This window comes from Lepidochelys olivacea, assembly GCF_965140295.1.
Source record: "Lepidochelys olivacea isolate rLepOli2 genome assembly, chromosome: 1".
NCBI lineage: Eukaryota > Metazoa > Chordata > Testudines > Cheloniidae > Lepidochelys > Lepidochelys olivacea.
This window is the reverse complement of record NC_140411.1, coordinates 340,726,357-340,745,641: the sequence shown is the minus strand read 5'-3', so window position 1 is coordinate 340,745,641 and position 19,285 is coordinate 340,726,357. Positions and strand designations below refer to the sequence as shown.

The 19,285-nt window shown below is 43.6% G+C and overlaps 1 protein-coding gene across 7 annotated transcripts in view; it reads right to left on the bottom strand.

The window, feature by feature from the left end:
• USP6NL (USP6 N-terminal like) overlaps positions 1 to 19,285 on the bottom strand; it is a gene marked incomplete at its 5' end in the record, with an annotated part of 224,119 nt that overhangs the window by 114,999 nt on the left and 89,835 nt on the right. For all 7 annotated transcript variants that reach the window (XM_084617573.1, XM_084617571.1, XM_084617570.1 and 4 more), the window contains one exon: positions 1,660 to 1,733. In XM_084617573.1, the coding sequence (XP_084473699.1) occupies positions 1,660 to 1,667 (8 nt within the window). The remainder of the gene's footprint in view (positions 1 to 1,659; positions 1,734 to 19,285) is intronic.

Genomic DNA, 19,285 nt, shown 5'->3' with positions numbered 1-19,285 from the left:
CTGCACACTTCAGAGGCACACCAACTTTCAAAGAAACCTGAAAAAGTTTGTCTATTCTAGATTACTTAGCAAGGTCAACCTTTAAACAGATGATGTGATGCAACCTCAACTATAGTGGCACTGCTGCACCACTATAACTAAACAGTCTTTCAGCCATGATTGCTACCAACTTTGTACTAAAGCTATTGCTACAAAACAAATGTCCATGAAAAGAAAATCCCTATGGCTCCCTTAAAATCATACATATTCCACATTATATAGATACAGCTTTACTTTATATAAAATTTTGCATGATGTTTCCTTACCTCCACAAATTACCGTCTAGCACAGTACATACTCACGGTATGTCTACACTACCCGTTGAATTGGTGTGAAACAATCGATCCAGTGGGGGTCAATTTATCATGTCTAATCTAGACACGATAAATCAACCCCCAAGCGCTCTCCTGTCGACTCCTGTACTCCACCGCTGTGAGAGGCGCAGGCACATTTGACAGGGGAGTGGCAGCAGTCGACTCACCGTAGTGAAGACACTGCAGTGAGTAGGTCTAAGTATGTCGACTTCAGCTATGTTATTCACATAGCTGAAATTGCGTAACTTAGATCGACAACTACCCCCCTCCACCCCAGTGTAGACCAGGGCTTAGACTGAGGTTTGGGAGCCACAAATGGCTCTTTAATGAGTCTCCTGCAGCTCTTTGCAACACATATTAAAACACTGTGTGATTTAATTATTAACCAGTCTAAGCTATTAACCAATAAGGATGCTTTTATTATGTTACTAACCAATTAAGTTATCAACCTGCACTAAGTTATTAACTTCTTTGCTGTGAGAATAATATATACTACTATTTTATAGATATAGATGTATTATAGATATAAATATGTGTGCATGTAACTAAGTATTTCCCCTGTCATACCATTTAAATATGCATATATTACTATAGCCAAGTACTACTGTGGCTCTGCTGAGTAATGTTGATCACTAATTTGGCTCTTGAACCACTGAGGTCTGAGTATCACTGGTTTAGCATGTAGTATGGCTACCAATGATACTGTGATAAGACTATGCGAGTAAGATGTAGGCATGCATAATCCAGTTATATTATATGACAGTCTTACTTGCTATATGGTTCAAAAACATCACAGGCTGAAATTATTTTCTTTATATAAAATAGGTTACAATAGCAAATCAATGTGGCTTTTTTTTTCCTTTTTGATTGCCATTACTGATTTAGCATTAAATTTATATTATCATGCATCAATAAAGAGTTAAAGTATGTGTATCCTCAAAAAAAAATAGTGTCTCTAGATCAATACCTTGGTTTGACTAAAAAGCATCAATCAGAATAAATAAAACCCTACTGGATGTAAGACACAGGCACCTCAATACAAGTGAAAGAAAAATGACAAAAATCTTAAAATAGTCCTGAAGCAACTTACATACATCTGAAACTTAAGATCATCAAACCATCACCAAAAACACATAGAAAAAAAATAAAGCAAGCTCTCCTAATGTTAATGTGTACTGAACACGATGCAGAATATCACACAGAATATTTTAGAGAAGGCTATTTATTTTTGAACTTGCCAGAGGAAGACCACATTTCAATTTCTAATAGTCAATGCCAAAATTACACTATTAACAGGAGCACTTACTTTGTCATACTTGGCAACTATCTCAGCTCGTTCTTGGGCAAGTTTGATAGCAGCATCCTGTTCGGCATCTGAATCTGTTCAGGATTAAAATAAAATGTAACTGAGGTTTACTCTCTCTGTAATCGAGAATTGTTGAAAAATAATTAGAGAATAAATCTTATCACACAGACATTAGGTCCTAGGAGTACCAAAATAAATATAGTGAAATGAAATATGGTGGTATAACCTGAAAAGTAACAATCTGAATATTGTTCAAGATCAATAAAATTGTGCACTATTCCAACTGCTGAACAGATGTAACTTCAACTCTCAAACCTGCAATTTAACAACATATTTTATTTCTATACAATTATAAGAAACGGAAGAGCTAAAGCTTCTTGCGATAAGATGCATTAGGAACTTCTGAGGTACCACTACTGAGTTTTTGTGATTCTTTCACAACTTTCACTAACCATAGTACTTCATTCATTGATTTTCTCCTTTTTAAAATTACATCCATCATGATTTGAGATGTTACAATGCTATCTTATGTGGAAAAGGGTTGGCATGTCAATGCTGAAGTATTTTCTCCAACCTTTCTGAAGATGGACGTTTAAATCTTGAAAAGAACTGGAAGACTGAACGCCTCAGGGCTACAACTACCACAGGTGCCTTACCCTTAAGAACTCAGATATTGCAAGTAATGCTACAATACACGTTATTACCACTTCTAAAAAAAATTTAAAATTAACAGTGTATGAGTAATTCCCAAGATTCATAAAGTTGCAGGATTAGAATACACCAGAACTATTAAAGTAGCAGCACTCGAATGAACTCTTAGGACATTGGCTATTCCCAAGGAAGCAGTGAAGGAAGAGACGGGTCATATCAGGAACTGAAGCTAGGGCAAGAAAGAGCTAGTGCAGCGGGAACAGCATGACACATCAGGATGATAGGTCTGACACATGCGAGGAGATGGAGCCTTCCAGCTAACTGAAGTAACATTTCACTGTAGCACTGGGGTCAGAGCATTAGCCCTGGTCTACACTACGAGTTTAGGTCAAATTTAGCAGGGAAGTAGAGAGTCAACCAAGGGGGTGGGTTTTCATCAAGGAGAAACAAACAGAACTGTCACACCGTAGCCTGGCCAGTCATGAAACTGGTTTTCAAAGCTTCTCTGATGCACAGGGCGCCCAGGTGTGCTCTTCTAATCGCCCTGGTGTCCAGTTGTGCGTAACTGACCGCCAGGCAATTTGCCTCAACCTCCCACCCCGCCATAAACATCTCCCCCTTACTCTCACAGATATTGTGGAGCACACAGCAAGCAGCAATAACAATGGGAATATTGGTTTCGCTGAGGTCTAACCTAGTCAGTAAACTGTGCCAGCAAGCTTTTAAATGTCCAAATGCACATTCTACCACCATTCTGCACTTGCTCAGCCTACAGTTGAACTGCTCCTTACTACTGTCCAGGGTGTCCGTGTATGGCTTCATGAGCCATAGCGTTAAGGGGTAGGCTAGGTCCCCAAGGATAACTATAGGCATTTCAACATCCCCAACGGTAATTTTCTGGTCTGGGAAGTAATTTCCTTCCTGTAGCTATTCAAACAGACCAGAGTTCCTGAATATGTGAGTGTCATGCACCTTTCCTGGCCATCCCACGTTGGTGTTGTTGAAGCATCCCTTGTTATCCGCCAGTGCTTGCAGCACCATTGAAAAGTACTCCTTGCTGTTTACGTACTGGCTGCCAAGGTGGTCAGGTCCCAAGATAGGGATATGCATTCCATCTATCACCCCACCACAGTTAGGGAACCCCATTGCAGCAAAGCCATCCACTATGACCTGCACATTTCCCAGAGCCACTACCCTTGATAGCAGCAGCTCAGTGATTGCATTGGCTACTTGGATCACAGCAGCCCACACAGTAGATTTACCCACTCCAAATTGATTCCCAACTGACCAGTAGCTGTCTGGCATTGCAAGCTTCCAGAGGGCTATTGCCACTCACTTCTCAACTGTAAGGGCTGCTCTCATCTTGGTATCCTTGCGTTTCAGGGCAGGGGAAAGGAAGTCACAAAGTTTCATGAAAGTGCCCTTACGCATGCGAAAGTTTCGCAGCTACTGGGAATTATCCCAGACCTGCAACACTATGCGCTCCCACCAGTCTGTGCTTGTTTCCCAGGCCCAGAGTCAGCGTTCCACTCCATGAGCCTGTCCCTATTGCCACCATGATGTCCATATTGCCAGGGCCCGTGCTTTGAGAGAAGTCTGTGTCCATGTCCTCATCACTATCGTGATCGCACTGTCGTCGCCTCCTCGCCTGCTTTTGCGGGTTCTGCACATACTGCAGGATAATGTGCGAGGTGTTTGCAATGCTCACAGCAGCAGCGGTGAACTGAATGGGCTCCATGCTTGCCATAGTACAGCGTCTGCAGTAGAGCACAGTTGCAGCAGAAGTGGTGGATGACAACGGATGCCACGAGAATAAGATATTTATACAGAACGACGAGAGGACCTGAGAGGTGGGTTCATGGTACCAGGAAAGCAGGAGAGCAGAGTTGCAGCAGAAGCGGTGGATGATCATGACGGTTAGCAGTCCTACTGCACCGTCTGCTGACGGCAGTATGACATCTGTATGGAAAAAAGGCGCGAAACGATTGTCTGCTGTTGCTTTCACGGAGGGAGAGGCGACTGACAACATGTACCCAAAACCACCCACGACAATGTTTTTGCCCCATCAGACATTGGGAGCTCAACCCAGAATTCCAAAGGGCAGGGGAGACTGCGGGAACTGTGGGATAGCTACCCACAGTGCAACGCTCTGAAAGTCAACGTTAGCCACGGTGGTGAGGACGCACTCCGCCGACTTAATGCACTTAGTATGGACATATACAATTGATTGTATAAAATCAATTTCTAAAAATTGACTTCTATAAGATCGACCTAATTTTGTAGTGTAGACATACCCTTAGAAAGGATCTTGTTGACTGAGAGAAGGGAGTAGAAAATAAAATGAGAGCATGAACAACTCGACTAGCTTATCTGGCTCCAATCACAAAGTAAAAAGTAAACTCAACCCTTAGTTTTCCAGTGGTAAAGGAGGCACGTAAGATGAAAGAAAGTTAAGATATCTTACCAACTAACATTTGACAACGATCAAGTAACGAATTCAAAAATGGTTATGGCATCAGAATTAATGAAGGAAACAATCTTCCACCAATGGAAGATTTTCATCTTTTTTTTTTTAAATAGCAATAAACTTTGAAAAACGAAAAAAAACAGCTGTCAAAAAAGATTTGGTATTTAAAAAATACATTCATTTCAAAACTCTATTTTCATTCACCATTTAGTCCTTGAAGTGAGCATCGTTGTAGTGTATTATTTCTCTAGAAAGGGAACACTCCAAAAGTATATGCCATGAAAAATGGTAAATTTTAAGGGATTCTACATAAAAGCATCATATTCCAAGAAGAGACTTTTTATTGACATACTTTTCGATATTTGTTCCATCCTTATATTTCCTTATGCAATTTACTATGACTATTTTCCAGGACAATGGCTTTCCTAGATATTTCCACTAACCAGATTACAAATAAAGGCAGAACAGTCTTGAGAAGAACACATTTTCTTACTGATGCCTAACTCAATACAAGATTAACTGTAACAAATGGATTGTAATGAGCAATGAATGAGAGTTAAGTATCCCTTAATAAAAAAGGAAAAAAAAATAAAAGCTTTACTATGTTAACCAAGGAGCCAGTTAAAGGTAATTGCTGTTAGAAAATTCTTAACACATTAAGTTTTGCATTTGATGTGGTGGTTTTCTTTTTTTGTTCTTTTAAAACCACAGCTGATAGAATAAAACGTGCAGGTGTCCCATCTGCAATAAGGTTTCGGGCAACATACAGTACCTGTACAGTAACTTCTCGCTTAACGTTGTAGTTATGTTTCTGAAAAATGCTACTTTAAGTTTAAGTTTTTACAACATCCCAGCCTTAGAAGACAAAATCTTTGTTTGGCAGACAATTGTAAAGATGTAGAACCCTGCTTTCACTCCTGAAACTCTAGAAATGTATTTCTAAACAGGATCAAGACATGAATTCTACATTTTGGGGAGCAGAACTATGTCCCTATTCAAATGAACCTTCCCTTACTGAGGGCAGAAGTACCAAAAGTTCATGCTGCTGTGGTATGTTTTTCCACAGCCTCCCCACATCTTCCAAAACTATATTCCATTCCCTTTGTTATAGCTCTCCTCCTTTCCTCACCATCGCTGCTGAAGTCATATTTCCTCATGTTATCGGGTGATTTATAGTGTAAATTCCTCAGGCCAGGGAGCTTGTCCTTTTCAATAAAAACAAGGAGGAGTCCTTGTGGCACCTTAATGACTAACAAATGTTTTTGGGCATAAGCTTTTGTGGGCTAAAACCCACTTCATCAGATGCATGGAGTGGAAAATACAGTAAGCAGGTATAAATACACAGCACATGAAAAGATGCGGGTTGTCTTACCAAGGGGGGGGACGGGGAAGGTCAGTGCGAACGAGCTAATTCAATTAAGGTGAAAGTGGCCTATTCTCAACCTTCTATTAAGCTATACCAAACTAATTTAATTATATGTTAATTCATCCACACACAAAAATTGGAGAGCAGCTTGCAATGGGGACAACCGGTTATATTTTGGGAGATAAAGGACATAGCGTGGTCTTCCTTACAGAAAGAGTGCTTAAATATTTCCAAGTTAGAAGTTACATAATGGCTCAGCATTGAGTCAAATCTAAAAACAGAAATCTGATAGAAAAGTTATTTTTGAATATCTGCGCAATTCCAAAAAAAATAATAATAATTTTACCATCTTTTATCACAATGAAAAGCAAAATTCACAAAATCACTTAGGCGTAGTACTGTATGGAAGATCTACAACAAAAAATTATGATTAAAAACATTCTAAACTTTTCTGATTTAAAATTTGCATTATTCAAAAAAATCAATGATTTATTCAAAGGCCAACTGATAAGATTTCAGATGAGGTTGACAATGGGGAATTATCAATCCGAGTTGGTAAAGGGACATTATCAACTCATCAGGTTCCTTTGGGATCTGTTCTTATGATGCTATTCAATATTTTTATCAATGACCTGGACGAAAATATAAATTCATTCCTAAGCAAGGTTGCATATGACCAAGATTGGCAGTGAGTGAATAACAATGAGGACAGGTCACTGACACAAAACAATCAGGGTCACTTGGATGGCTGGATGCAAAGAATCAAAACATATTTTACATAGCCTAACTCAAGAAAAGAATGCAGTCCATACTCACAGGATATGGGACTGTATTCTGGAAAACAGTGACTTCAAAAGGGACTACAAAGTCATTGTAGATAGCCACCAGAATATGAGCTCCTACTCCATGATGATGTCACAAAAAAGAACACACACAATACCTGGATGTATTAACCAAGGTAACACTGAGAAGGAGTAATATATTACCCCTGTGTACAGCACTGGTGAGATCACTAGTGAAATACTGTGTCCATGCTTTTAAAGGGGAATTGAAAAATTGGAGACAGTAAGGGAAAAAAGAAGAACTATAAGAATGATTTGTGAACATTAAGGAAAACTGGGAAACATTCCTCACAATGAGAGACTAAAGGAACTCAATCTATTTAATCAAGGAGAAGATTAAGAAGTGACTTATCTTTCTACGACATATTTTAGTTCAACCACAAAGTTGGTGAGCTACACATAGGAATCCCCAAGTGACAGTAATGGTCTACATTATAGAGGCCATGACAGACATAACAGTTCCATGTCGCCTTAAAATATATGAATGATGATTAACAATAATGACATTTGTCATGGTCCATTGTGGTATTGATTGGATTTTGTTTCTTTAAAGATATTTTTTTAAAAATCCACAGGTAAAAACACATGAAAAACAAACTTCCTGGTTATTTAAAAGGCTCTAATCACAGCCAGTTTATAATCATTCATGAGTATATGTTTAATAGCTAAACACGGAATATGGAGGAGTGGTGGGGAGAGGAGAACGTTCCTTTTATATTAGCAGGGAAAACACTCAGAGAATGACACTTAGAAATAAAGCAGCTCATCTTGTACATTTGACTTTTCCACATTTGTGTGCTACTTTCAAATTAAAACCAAAGGCTAACCTTAAGTAATAAAGGTTGAAAAAAGATATGTTTATACTTCGCGTTACAGATATATACTGACAGGCTTCAAAGATTAAGTCCCCTATTTATCCACAGAACAGGAACAGTACTGATACCACCAGTGCAGGTTTCTAATGTACCAATGGGCCTCCAACCTGACCTGAAGAAACCCAAAACTTCCAAGCCCATTTAATACTTGACCTCTCTTCTGAGGCTGGCAACAAAGGTGCCAGTTAGTGCTAGTATTTTTAGATGTGTTCACTTATTCAAAAAAACTGGACTCCAACTGCCAACTAACTTCATACAGAGCATTAGAAAGTAGCAGCTATCTTATTTGCGCCTCATCTTCTATTTTTAAATTAATCAAAGGGAAAGTAAGGCCTGCTGAACTGGGTAGGTGTGGACTGGCCTCAGAATTAGGGTTGCCAACTGTCTAATCATACAAAGCCAAACACTCCTGCCCCACCCACCCACCCTTCCCCGAGACCCTGCCCCTGCCCCTTCTTCAAGCCCCCGCCTCCCTCCCTCCATCTCTCACTCTCCTCACTCACTTGCTGGGGCACTGGGATGGAGCGCAGGATGAGGTGGGGACTCTGGACTGGGGCCGAGGGTTCAAGTGCAGGAGGGGGTGAGGGGTGCAGGCTCTGGGAGGGAGTTTGGGTGCAGGATGGGGCAGGGGGTTGGGGAACAGGAGAGGTGAGGGCTCCACCGGCGGCACAGTGGGGTTTAGGCAGGCTCCCTGGCTGCTCTGGCCCCACACCACTCCAGGAAGCAGCCAGGAAGCCTGCCTTAGCCCCGCTGCAGCAGGCACAACCCCTGCAGCTCCCATTGGCTGCAGTTCCCAGCCAATGGGAGCTACCAAGTCACGTGCTGCCCCCAGTGCTGGAGACCTCTTGCTTCCCCCACACACTCCCGGGGCCATAGGAGCCTGCCTTAGCCCCGCTGCACTGCCGGACTTTTAGCACCTAAAATTTCCTGGTTTGGCTCCTGTAGCCTCTGGGAGATAGAGCCTGATTCCAGGAGACTCCCAGCAAAACCAGGAGGGTTGGCAACCCTAATCACAACAGGTATAATCAGCAGTATAACTGCTTCCTCCTCTGCTATCTGAGCAATATTTAGCACAGACAACTTATTTTGCTCCCTGTTCCCGCACTTGGGGGTGTAGGATTATCCTCTTGTTTCAGGAAGAGTTAGAATACCTTCTGAAAACAGGAAGTAGGATTGGACACCCTGATGAAACAAGCTGATGATAGAAGGCAAAACATTACATAGCCTTATTCAAGAGATGTAGGCAACACATTTTGAGGCCTAAATAGATCTTCTGTAAAAGGAAAGCAAATGAGTTTCGGATGTCAGCATTACTTACGAGTGACAAAGCCACAAGTGAGTTATGGCAGACATCCCAAATGAATATCAATAAAACTTCCATGACAACCAGGTTTGCTGCATGTGCCATATTTTAAAATGAAAACAATATTTTAGAAGAGGTTTTAAAAATATTTAGACTCTTGTATTTCTCCACCTGTTAGGGAGTCCAGCATATTGGTCTCAGAGGAAAACAAATCAAAAACTTCAAATTTAAGTTACTGTGATGTTGGACCCCATAATGCTTTATGGAAATATGCTTATGAATCTATATATGACATAACTGGAATATGTCTTGCGCTACATATGCCATGTAACATATCTCCGCAAAGCTTATGATCTACTGAACATATTCATCCTATTTGTATGCATGTATCATTTTTGTATTTGAAGTTATGAATATTGGCTGTGTACTTGTTTGATTTTAAGTTGCCTCAATAAGGCATTTGGTCAGCTTCTTAATAAAGGAATTTGCAAGTTAAGTGCCCAATCAAGAAACACTTAATGGACAATGGAACCTTGGAAGACTCCAATCCATATAAGAAGTCTACCTGAGGACATTCAAGGTAGCATGTGAACAATGGCTGCCACCTGTAAAGTCCTGAGTCATGCATGGACACTTGATTTGCCCATGTGATTCCCAAAACTCCATCTTGTAGCTAGGTTTCTGCATAGGAAAGAGGAAGGGATCTCCACCCACAAGAGAAATTCTATTTAAGCCACTGGGAGACCCCTCCATTTTGTCTTCAGCTGGCTCAAGAGATACCTCTCCACCCACAAAGGATACCTGAAAGAAACTGGAACAAAGGACAGTAACTCCAGAGGTGTGAGTGATTGCTGGACCCAGACTAGGAGGGGGATAGTCTGAAAAGAAGCTTACTGAAACATCTCTGAGGGTGAGATTTAATCTATAATCACTTTTACTGTATCAGGCTTAGACTTGCGTGTTTTATTTTATTTTGCCTGGTAATTAATTTTGTTCGGTCTGTCATTACTTTGATCCACTTAAATCCTACTTTTTGTATTTAATAAAATCACTTTTTACTTATTAATTAACACAGAATATGCATTAATACCTGGGGTGGGGGGACAGCTGTGCATTTCTCTCTATCAATGTTATAGAGGGCGAACAATTTATGAGTTTACCCTGTACAAACTTTATACAGGGTAAAATGGATTTGGATCCCATTGGGAGCTGGGCATCTGAGTTGAAGACAGGAACACTTCTTAAGCTGTTTTCAGTTAAGCCTGCAGCTTGTGTGGGACATGATTCAGACCTGGGTCTGTGTTTGTAGCAGGCTAGTATGTCTGGCACAACCAAGTAGGGTTCTGAAGTCCCAAGCTGCCAGGGAAAATGGGCTTAGAGGTAGTCCCAGCACATCAGTTCTCAAGGAGTTTTCTGTGATCCAACCCATCACAGATACCTCTAAAACTGACATAAAATAGATTTCCTATACATACGGGACAAGATTTTCTTTAAAAATATATTCAAAGCTGTCATAAATATAAAGGGAAGGGTAAACCCCTGTGAAATCCCTCCTGGCCAGGGGAAAGCTCCTCTCACCTGTAAAGGGTTAAGAAGCTAAAAGTAACCTCGCTGGCACCTGACCAAAATGACCAATGAGGAGACAAGATACTTTCAAAAGCTGGGAGGAGGGAGAGAAACAAAGGGTCTGTGTCTGTCTATATGCTGCTCTTGCCAGGGACAGACCAGGAATGGAGTCTTAGAACTTTTAGTAAGTAATCTAGCTAGGTGCGTGTTAGATTATGATTTCTTTAAATGGCTGAGAAAAGAATTGTGCTGAATAGAATAACTTATTTCTGTCTATGTATCTTTTTTGTAACTTAAGGTTTGCCTAGAGGGGTTCTCTATGTTTTTGAATCTAATTACCCTGTAAGATATCTACCATCCTGATTTTACAGGGGGGATTTCTTTATTTCTATTTACTTCTATTTTTTATTAAAAGTCTTCTTGTAAAAAACTGAATGCTTTTTCATTGTTCTCAGATCCAAGGGTTTGGGTCTGTGGTCACCTATGCAAATTGGTGAGGCTTTTTATCCAACATTTCCCAGGAAAGGGGGGGTGCAAGTGTTGGGAGGATTGTTCATTGTTCTTAAGATCCAAGGGTCTGGGTCTGTAGTCACCTAGGCAAATTGGTGAGGCTTTTTACAAAACCTTGTCCAGGAAGTGGGGTGCAAGGTTTTGGGAAGTATTTTGGGGGGAAGGACGCGTCCAAACAGCTCTTCCCCAGTAACCAGTATTAGTTTGGTGGTGGTAGCGGCCAGTCCAAGGACAACGGGTGGAATATTTTGTACCTTGGGGAAGTTTTGACCTAAGCTGGTAAAGATAAGCTTAGGAGGTTTTTCATGCAGGTCCCCACATCTGTACCCTAGAGTTCAGAGTGGGGGAGGAACCTTGACATGGTGGCATAGTGGTGGGATTAACCTGAAATCATTTTGAGATCCAGTTGAGATTTTTTGAACTAGAAATACAGATTTTAAAAAGGAATTTTTTTTTTCCTGTGGAAAGGAAGTCCAGAAAGCAGCTTTGAAACTGAAAGCAGTTTGTTTTTCTCTGCTTTGTGGCCAAGCAGAGACAAAAGGGGATTATCTTGTGAATTGCAGGTTTTCTTTGCCTGGAGGCAGGGTACTTAACTCCTGCAGGGAAATTCACAGTCTTCCAACCCAGAGGTTTTTTTTTCTTTTCTTCCTAAAAGTAAATAGGGGGTGTGTGTTCTACCCATTTGCTTTTTCTTTGGGCTGGGTAAGCAGGTTTCCAAGTAGTTGGAGGTTTTTTGCTTTAATTTGGGCCCAGAGCAGAGACAAGGGAATTGTCTTTTTCTGTAGGCTGACAGTCACTATCAGAGAATAGGTATTCTATTCCAGCACAGCAAAATTTTACAGCCACGTTTTGTTTGTTTATTTCTAAACCTCGGGTGTAAAGTTAGTTAAAAACAGAGAGGTTAGAATGACCAAATCCTCAGCTCGACTACAGCTGGAATTAGCCAAATTTCAGGCTGAGGAAAAACAAAGGGAACATGAAAGACAGATAGAACTCATGCGGCTGAAGGAGGTGGTACAGGAGGCTGCCCACAAGAGGGAAATGGAGGCAAGGAAGCATGTGGAGGAGGAGAAAGAAAGAGAGAGAAAGCATGTGGAGGAGGTGGAGAGGATAAAGGCCCAGCAGAATATACCAACAAACCCTAGCAATCCTTCTCCAGGTACCACTTCCCATCCCAGAAAGTTCCCCACCTACAAGGCAGGTGATGATACTGAGGCCTTCTTAGAAAACTTCGAAAGGGCCTGCCTTGGGTACAACATCTCTACTGACCAATACATGGTAGAGCTGAGGCCGCAGCTCAGTGGACCCTTAGCTGAGGTGGCAGCTGAAATGCCTAAAGAACACATGAACAAGTATGAACTGTTTAAATCCAAGGCGAGAGTCAGAATGGGGATAACACCCGAGCAGTCTCGTCAGAGGTTCAGAGCCCTAAGGTGGAAACCAGACATGTCATTTACCCGACATGCCTACCACATTGTGAAACATTGGGATGCCTGGATATCAGGAGCAAGTGTTGACTCTCCAGTAAATTTGCCCTTCCTAATGCAAATGGAACAATTCTTAGAGGGTGTTCCTGAGGAAATAGAAAGATACATCCTAGATGGGAAACCCAAAACTGTAATTGAGGCAGGAGAGATTGGAGCCAGATGGGTGGAGGTGGCAGAGAAGAAGAAAACTGGTCGCAGTTGGAGCGGAGACCAGAAGGGACCACCCCAGACCACACCCTATTACTGGGGGCCGCCCAAAGCCCCACCTACCTCCCAAAGAACCCTCCAGACCCCTTATCGTCCCACCACCCCGTTCTCAAGCAACCCTCCTCACCCCAGTGACCCGTCAGCTGGACGATGTTTTAAATGTAACGAGCTGGGGCATGTAAAGGCCAACTGCCCCAAGAACCCCAACAGATTACAGTTCATTGCACCGGAATCACACCAGAGGTCCACAGGCCCAGATACCTCCCAGATACCCTTGGAGCGGAGGGAAACTGTGAGTGTGGGCGGGAAGAAGGTCACCGCGTGGAGGGACACCGGAGCACAAGTGTCAGCTATCCATGCTTCCTTAGTGGACCCCAATTTAATCAACCCAGAGATCCAAGTGACGATTCAACCCTTTCAAATTGATTGGTTGGATTCAATTGAAAGTCCAACTCTTTCAATTTGCCTACAGCCAAGTTGCCTGTCCAGTACAAGGGCTGGTCAGGAATGTGGACTTTTGCAGTCTATGATGATTATCCCATCCCCATGCTGTTGGGGGAAGACTTGGCCAAGCATGTGAAGCAGGCCAAGAGGGCGGGAACGGTCACCCGCAGCCAGGCTAAACAAGCCGTGAGGCCTCGCTCTGTTCCGGAAACTTCTATCAGGACCCGGTCAGAGGTGATGGACCTGGACCCCAGGCCAATGTCTGCAACAGCAGTAGTGGATCCAGTCCCAGAGACCCAGACGGAACCAGTCCCAGAACCGGAACCAGCCGAACAACCAACACCAGACCCCGTGTCAGCACTGAATCCAGTACTTGCAACCTCAACACCAGAGGGCCCCACCGAACCTGAACTGGCAGCAGCCGATAACCCTACACAAGAGGCTCAACCGGAGCCTGAATCCCAACATAGTGCACCAGCGGAGAGCGGTTCACAGTCAACAGAAACAGCTCCATCCCCTATATCGCTTCCAGAGGGACCAAGCCTAGGTCCACAATCCCATAAGGAACTGATGTCTCCAGCATCAAGGGAACAGTTCCAGACTGAACAGGAAGCAGATGAAAGCCTCCAGAGAGCTTGGACGGCGGCACGGAGCAACCCACCACCTCTCAGCTCTTCTAATCGATCCAGGTTTGTTATAGAAAGAGGACTTTTATACAAGGAAACTCTTTCTGGTGGACACCAGGAAGACTGGCATCCTCAGAGACAGTTGGTAGTTCCAACTAAATACCGGGCCAAGCTCTTGAGCTTAGCCCATGATCACCCTAGTGGCCATGCTGGGGTGAACAGGACCAAAGACCGTTTGGGGGGGTCATTCCACTGGGAGGGAATGGGCAAGGATGTTTCTACCTATGTCCAGTCTTGTGAGGTGTGCCAAAGAGTGGGAAAACCCCAAGACCAGGTCAAAGCCCCTCTACAACCACTCCCCATCATTGAAGTTCCATTTCAGCGAGTAGCTGTGGATATTCTGGGTCCTTTTCCGAAAGAGACACCCAGAGGAAAGCAGTACATACTGACTTTCATGGATTTTGCTACGCGATGGCCGGAAGCAGTAGCTCTAAGCAACACCAGGGCTAAAAGTGTGTGCCAGGCACTAGCAGACATTTTTGCCAGGGTAGGTTGGCCCTCCGACATCCTCACAGATGCAGGGACTAATTTCCTGGCAGGAACTATGAAAAACCTTTGGGAAGCTCATGGGGTAAATCACTTGGTTGCCACTCCTTACCACCATCAAACAAATGGCATGGTGGAGAAGTTTAATGGAACTTTGGGGGCCATGATACGTAAATTCGTAAATGAGCACTCCAATGATTGGGACCTAGTGTTGCAGCAGTTGCTCTTTGCCTACAGAGCTGTACCACATCCCAGTTTAGGGTTTTCCCCATTTGAACTTGTATATGGCCGTGAGGTTAAGGGGCCATTGCAGTTGGTGAAGCAGCAATGGGAGGGATTTACACCTTCTCCAGGAACTAACATTCTGGACTTTGTAACCAACCTACAAAACACCCTCCGAACCTCTTTAGCCCTTGCTAGAGAAAACTTACAGGATGCTCAAAAAGAGCAAAAAGCCTGGTATGATGAACATGCCAGAGAGCGTTCCTTCAAAGTAGGAGACCAGGTCATGGTCTTAAGGGCACTCCAGGCCCATAAAATGGAAGCATCGTGGGAAGGGCCATTCACAGTCCAGGAGCACCTGGGAGCTGTTAATTATCTCATAGCATTCCCCACCTCCAACCCAAAGCCTAAGGTGTACCATATTAATTCTCTAAAGCCCTTTTATTCCAGAGAATTAAAGGTTTGTCAGTTTATAGCCCACGGAGGAGACAACGCTGAGTGGCCCGAAGATGTCTACTACGAATGGAAATGTGGTGGTGGTGTGGAAGAGGTGAACCTCTCCATGACCCTTGGGCGTATGCAGCGACAGCAGATCCAGGAGCTGTGCACTAGCTACGCACCAATGTTCTCAGCCACCCCAGGACTGACTGAACGGGCATACCACTCCATTGACACAGGTAATGCTCACCCAATTAGGGTCCAACCTTACCGGGTGTCTCCTCAAGCTAAAACTGCTATAGAACGGGAGATCCAAGATATGTTACAGATGGGTGTAATCCGCCCCTCTGAAAGTGCATGGGCATCTCCAGTGGTTCTAGTTCCCAAACCAGATGGGGAAATACGTTTTTGCGTGGACTACCGTAAGCTAAATGCTGTAACTCGCCCAGACAACTATCCAATGCCACGCACAGATGAACTATTAGAGAAACTGGGACGGGCCCAGTTCATCTCTACCTTGGACTTAACCAAGGGGTACTGGCAGGTACCGCTAGATGAATCTGCCAAGGAAAGGTCAGCCTTCATCACACATCTCGGGCTGTATGAATTTAATGTACTCCCTTTCGGGCTGCGAAATGCACCCGCCACTTTCCAAAGACTTGTAGATGGTCTCCTAGCGGGATTAGGAGAATATGCAGTCGCCTACCTTGACGACGTGGCCATATTTTCGGATTCCTGGGCAGACCACCTGGAACATCTACAAAAAGTCCTTGAGCGCATAAGGGAGGCAGGACTAACTGTTAAGGCTAAGAAGTGTCAAATAGGCCTAAAAAGAGTGACTTACCTTGGACACCAGGTGGGTCAAGGAACTATCAGCCCCCTACAGGCCAAAGTGGATGCTATCCAAAAGTGGCCTGTCCCAAAGTCAAAGAAACAGGTTCAATCCTTCTTAGGCTTGGCCGGTTATTACAGACGATTTGTACCACACTACAGCCAAATCGCTGCCCCACTGACAGACCTAACCAAAAAGAAACAGCCAAATGCTGTTCAGTGGACTGAAAAGTGTCAGAAGGCCTTTAACAAGCTTAAAGCGACACTCATGTCTGACCCTGTACTAAGGGCCCCAGACTTTGACAAACCGTTCCTAGTAACCACAGATGCGTCCGAGCGTGGTGTGGGAGCAGTTTTAATGCAGAAAGGACCTGATCAAGAATTCCACCCTGTAGTGTTTCTCAGCAAAAAACTGTCTGAGAGGGAAAGCAACTGGTCAGTCACTGAAAAAGAATGTTACGCCATTGTCTACGCTCTGGAAAAGCTACGCCCATATGTTTGGGGACGGCGTTTCCACCTGCAAACCGACCATGCTGCACTGAAGTGGCTTCACACCGTCAAGGAAACTAACAAAAAACTTCTTCGGTGGAGTTTAGCTCTCCAAGATTTTGATTTCGACATCCAACACATCTCAGGAGCTTCTAACAAAGTGGCTGATGAACTCTCCCGTGAAAGTTTCCCAGAATCAACTGGTTAAAATCGTCCTTGAGATGTGAAAAATATTGTTAGTCTTTATGTACTTGGTAGTATATTTAGAGATGCATGTGTCTTATTAACTCTGTTTTTCCTAGAGCTCCGGGAAGAAATCCCAGCCAGTGTTTCACCCTAGCTGAGATTTGGGGGGCGTGTCATAAATATAAAGGGAAGGGTAAACCCCTGTGAAATCCCTCCTGGCCAGGGGAAAGCTCCTCTCACCTGTAAAGGGTTAAGAAGCTAAAGGTAACCTCGCTGGCACCTGACCAAAATGACCAATGAGGAGACAAGATACTTTCAAAAGCTGGGAGGAGGGAGAGAAACAAAGGGTCTGTGTCTGTCTATATGCTGCTCTTGCCAGGGACAGACCAGGAATGGAGTCTTAGAACTTTTAGTAAGTAATCTAGCTAGGTGCGTGTTAGATTATGATTTCTTTAAATGGCTGAGAAAAGAATTGTGCTGAATAGAATAACTTATTTCTGTCTATGTATCTTTTTTGTAACTTAAGGTTTGCCTAGAGGGGTTCTCTATGTTTTTGAATCTAATTACCCTGTAAGATATCTACCATCCTGATTTTACAGGGGGGATTTCTTTATTTCTATTTACTTCTATTTTTTATTAAAAGTCTTCTTGTAAAAAACTGAATGCTTTTTCATTGTTCTCAGATCCAAGGGTTTGGGTCTGTGGTCACCTATGCAAATTGGTGAGGCTTTTTATCCAACATTTCCCAGGAAAGGGGGGGGTGCAAGTGTTGGGAGGATTGTTCATTGTTCTTAAGATCCAAGGGTCTGTAGTCACCTAGGCAAATTGGTGAGGCTTTTTACAAAACCTTGTCCAGGAAGTGGGGTGCAAGGTTTTGGGAAGTATTTTGGGGGGAAGGACGCGTCCAAACAGCTCTTCCCCAGTAACCAGTATTAGTTTGGTGGTGGTAGCGGCCAGTCCAAGGACAACGGGTGGAATATTTTGTACCTTGGGGAAGTTTTGACCTAAGCTGGTAAAGATAAGCTTAGGAGGTTTTTCATGCAGGTCCCCACATCTGTACCCTAGAGTTCCGAGTGGGGGAGGAACCTTGACAAAAGCAAAGACTAGAGTAACCAGATATTCAGTTTTCCACCAGAACACACAGTCGAAAAGGGATCCTCACACTGCTGACCAGGCCGTTGACTGTCCGGGTGACAGCGCCACGCAGCAGTATTGGCAGGCTCCCTGCTAGCCTCTGCACCCCGCGGCTCCCGGGAAGCAGCCGGCATGTCCCCCCTCTGGCTTCTATGTGTAGGGCAGCCAGGGGGCTCCGCACAGCCAATGGGAGCTGTGGGGGAGGCGTCTGCAGTACGCAGAGTTGTCTGGCCGAGCCTCCGTGTAGGAGCTGGAGGAGGACATGCTGCTGCTTCCAGAAGCTGCTTGAGATAAGTGCCTCCCTGAAGGCCCCCCCGGCACCCCAATCCCCTGCCCCAGCCCTGATCCCCCTCCTGCACCCCAACTCCCTCATCCCAGCCCCATATCAGAGCCCACACACACACACACCGTGTACCCCAACACCTGCCCCACCCCAGAGCCCCCTCCTGCACCCCAAACCCCTCATACCAGGCCCCACCCCAGAGCCCATACCCCCCTCCGGAGCCCTCAACCCCACTCACACCTCAGCCCCCTAAGCCAGCCCAGTGAAAATGAGCACATGAGTGAGGGTGCGGATAGCAAGCGACAGAAGGACAGGAGGATGGAGTGAGCGGGGATGGGGCCTTGGAGGAGGAGCAAGGCAAGGGTGTTTGGTTTTGTGAGAGTAGAAAATTGGCAATTCTAGCTAAAACTCCTAAATCCATATTTAGACTCCTATACAAGTGACCTGATTCTTAAAGAACTGAGCACCAAGCAGTTCTCACTGAAATGCTTTTAAGAGAAAAAGGAGAGAGGGGACAGATAACTGAAGACAACTCTGGAAAAATAGATAATCCTGAAGTATTCTAGGAAAGTAAAAGAAAATTCCAGTGAACCTAGGAAGGGACAGAAGGTGCTAAACAAAAGCAAGTGAGATGTAGTAAAACAAATAAATATATAACTGAAATGCATTTATCTCTGGAGTAGAACACAGCAGCAACTTAGCTACTGAAATGTGTACAGCAACCATATTTATCAGTTAAGGAAACAGAGAAGAATAATGTAGTCAAATGAAAATAAAGAATAAACCACACTACTTTTAAAAAATAATCTGGAATAAGATTGCATGCGAATGTACTATAATGAAGGGTCCCCCCTCCCGCCCCCACCCCATTAAGGGTTTTTTCCTTTCAGGATAACCATTCAAAGAACAAGATCACTGAAGGAGAAATGGTACTTAAACAATTCAGCTCTCTGCAATGTAATTTACAAAGTCTAACATTTAACACAACTAAAACAGAACATGTCAATCTCACAAGCCCTTCAGTGAACACACACACAGCTACCTCAGAAGAATACTGAAAGCTGAGACACAACACAACTGTGTAGATGGGACAATATATCAGCACAACATATTTTCTCAAGTTGTTTGATGATTATAAAACAGTTCTATGTAT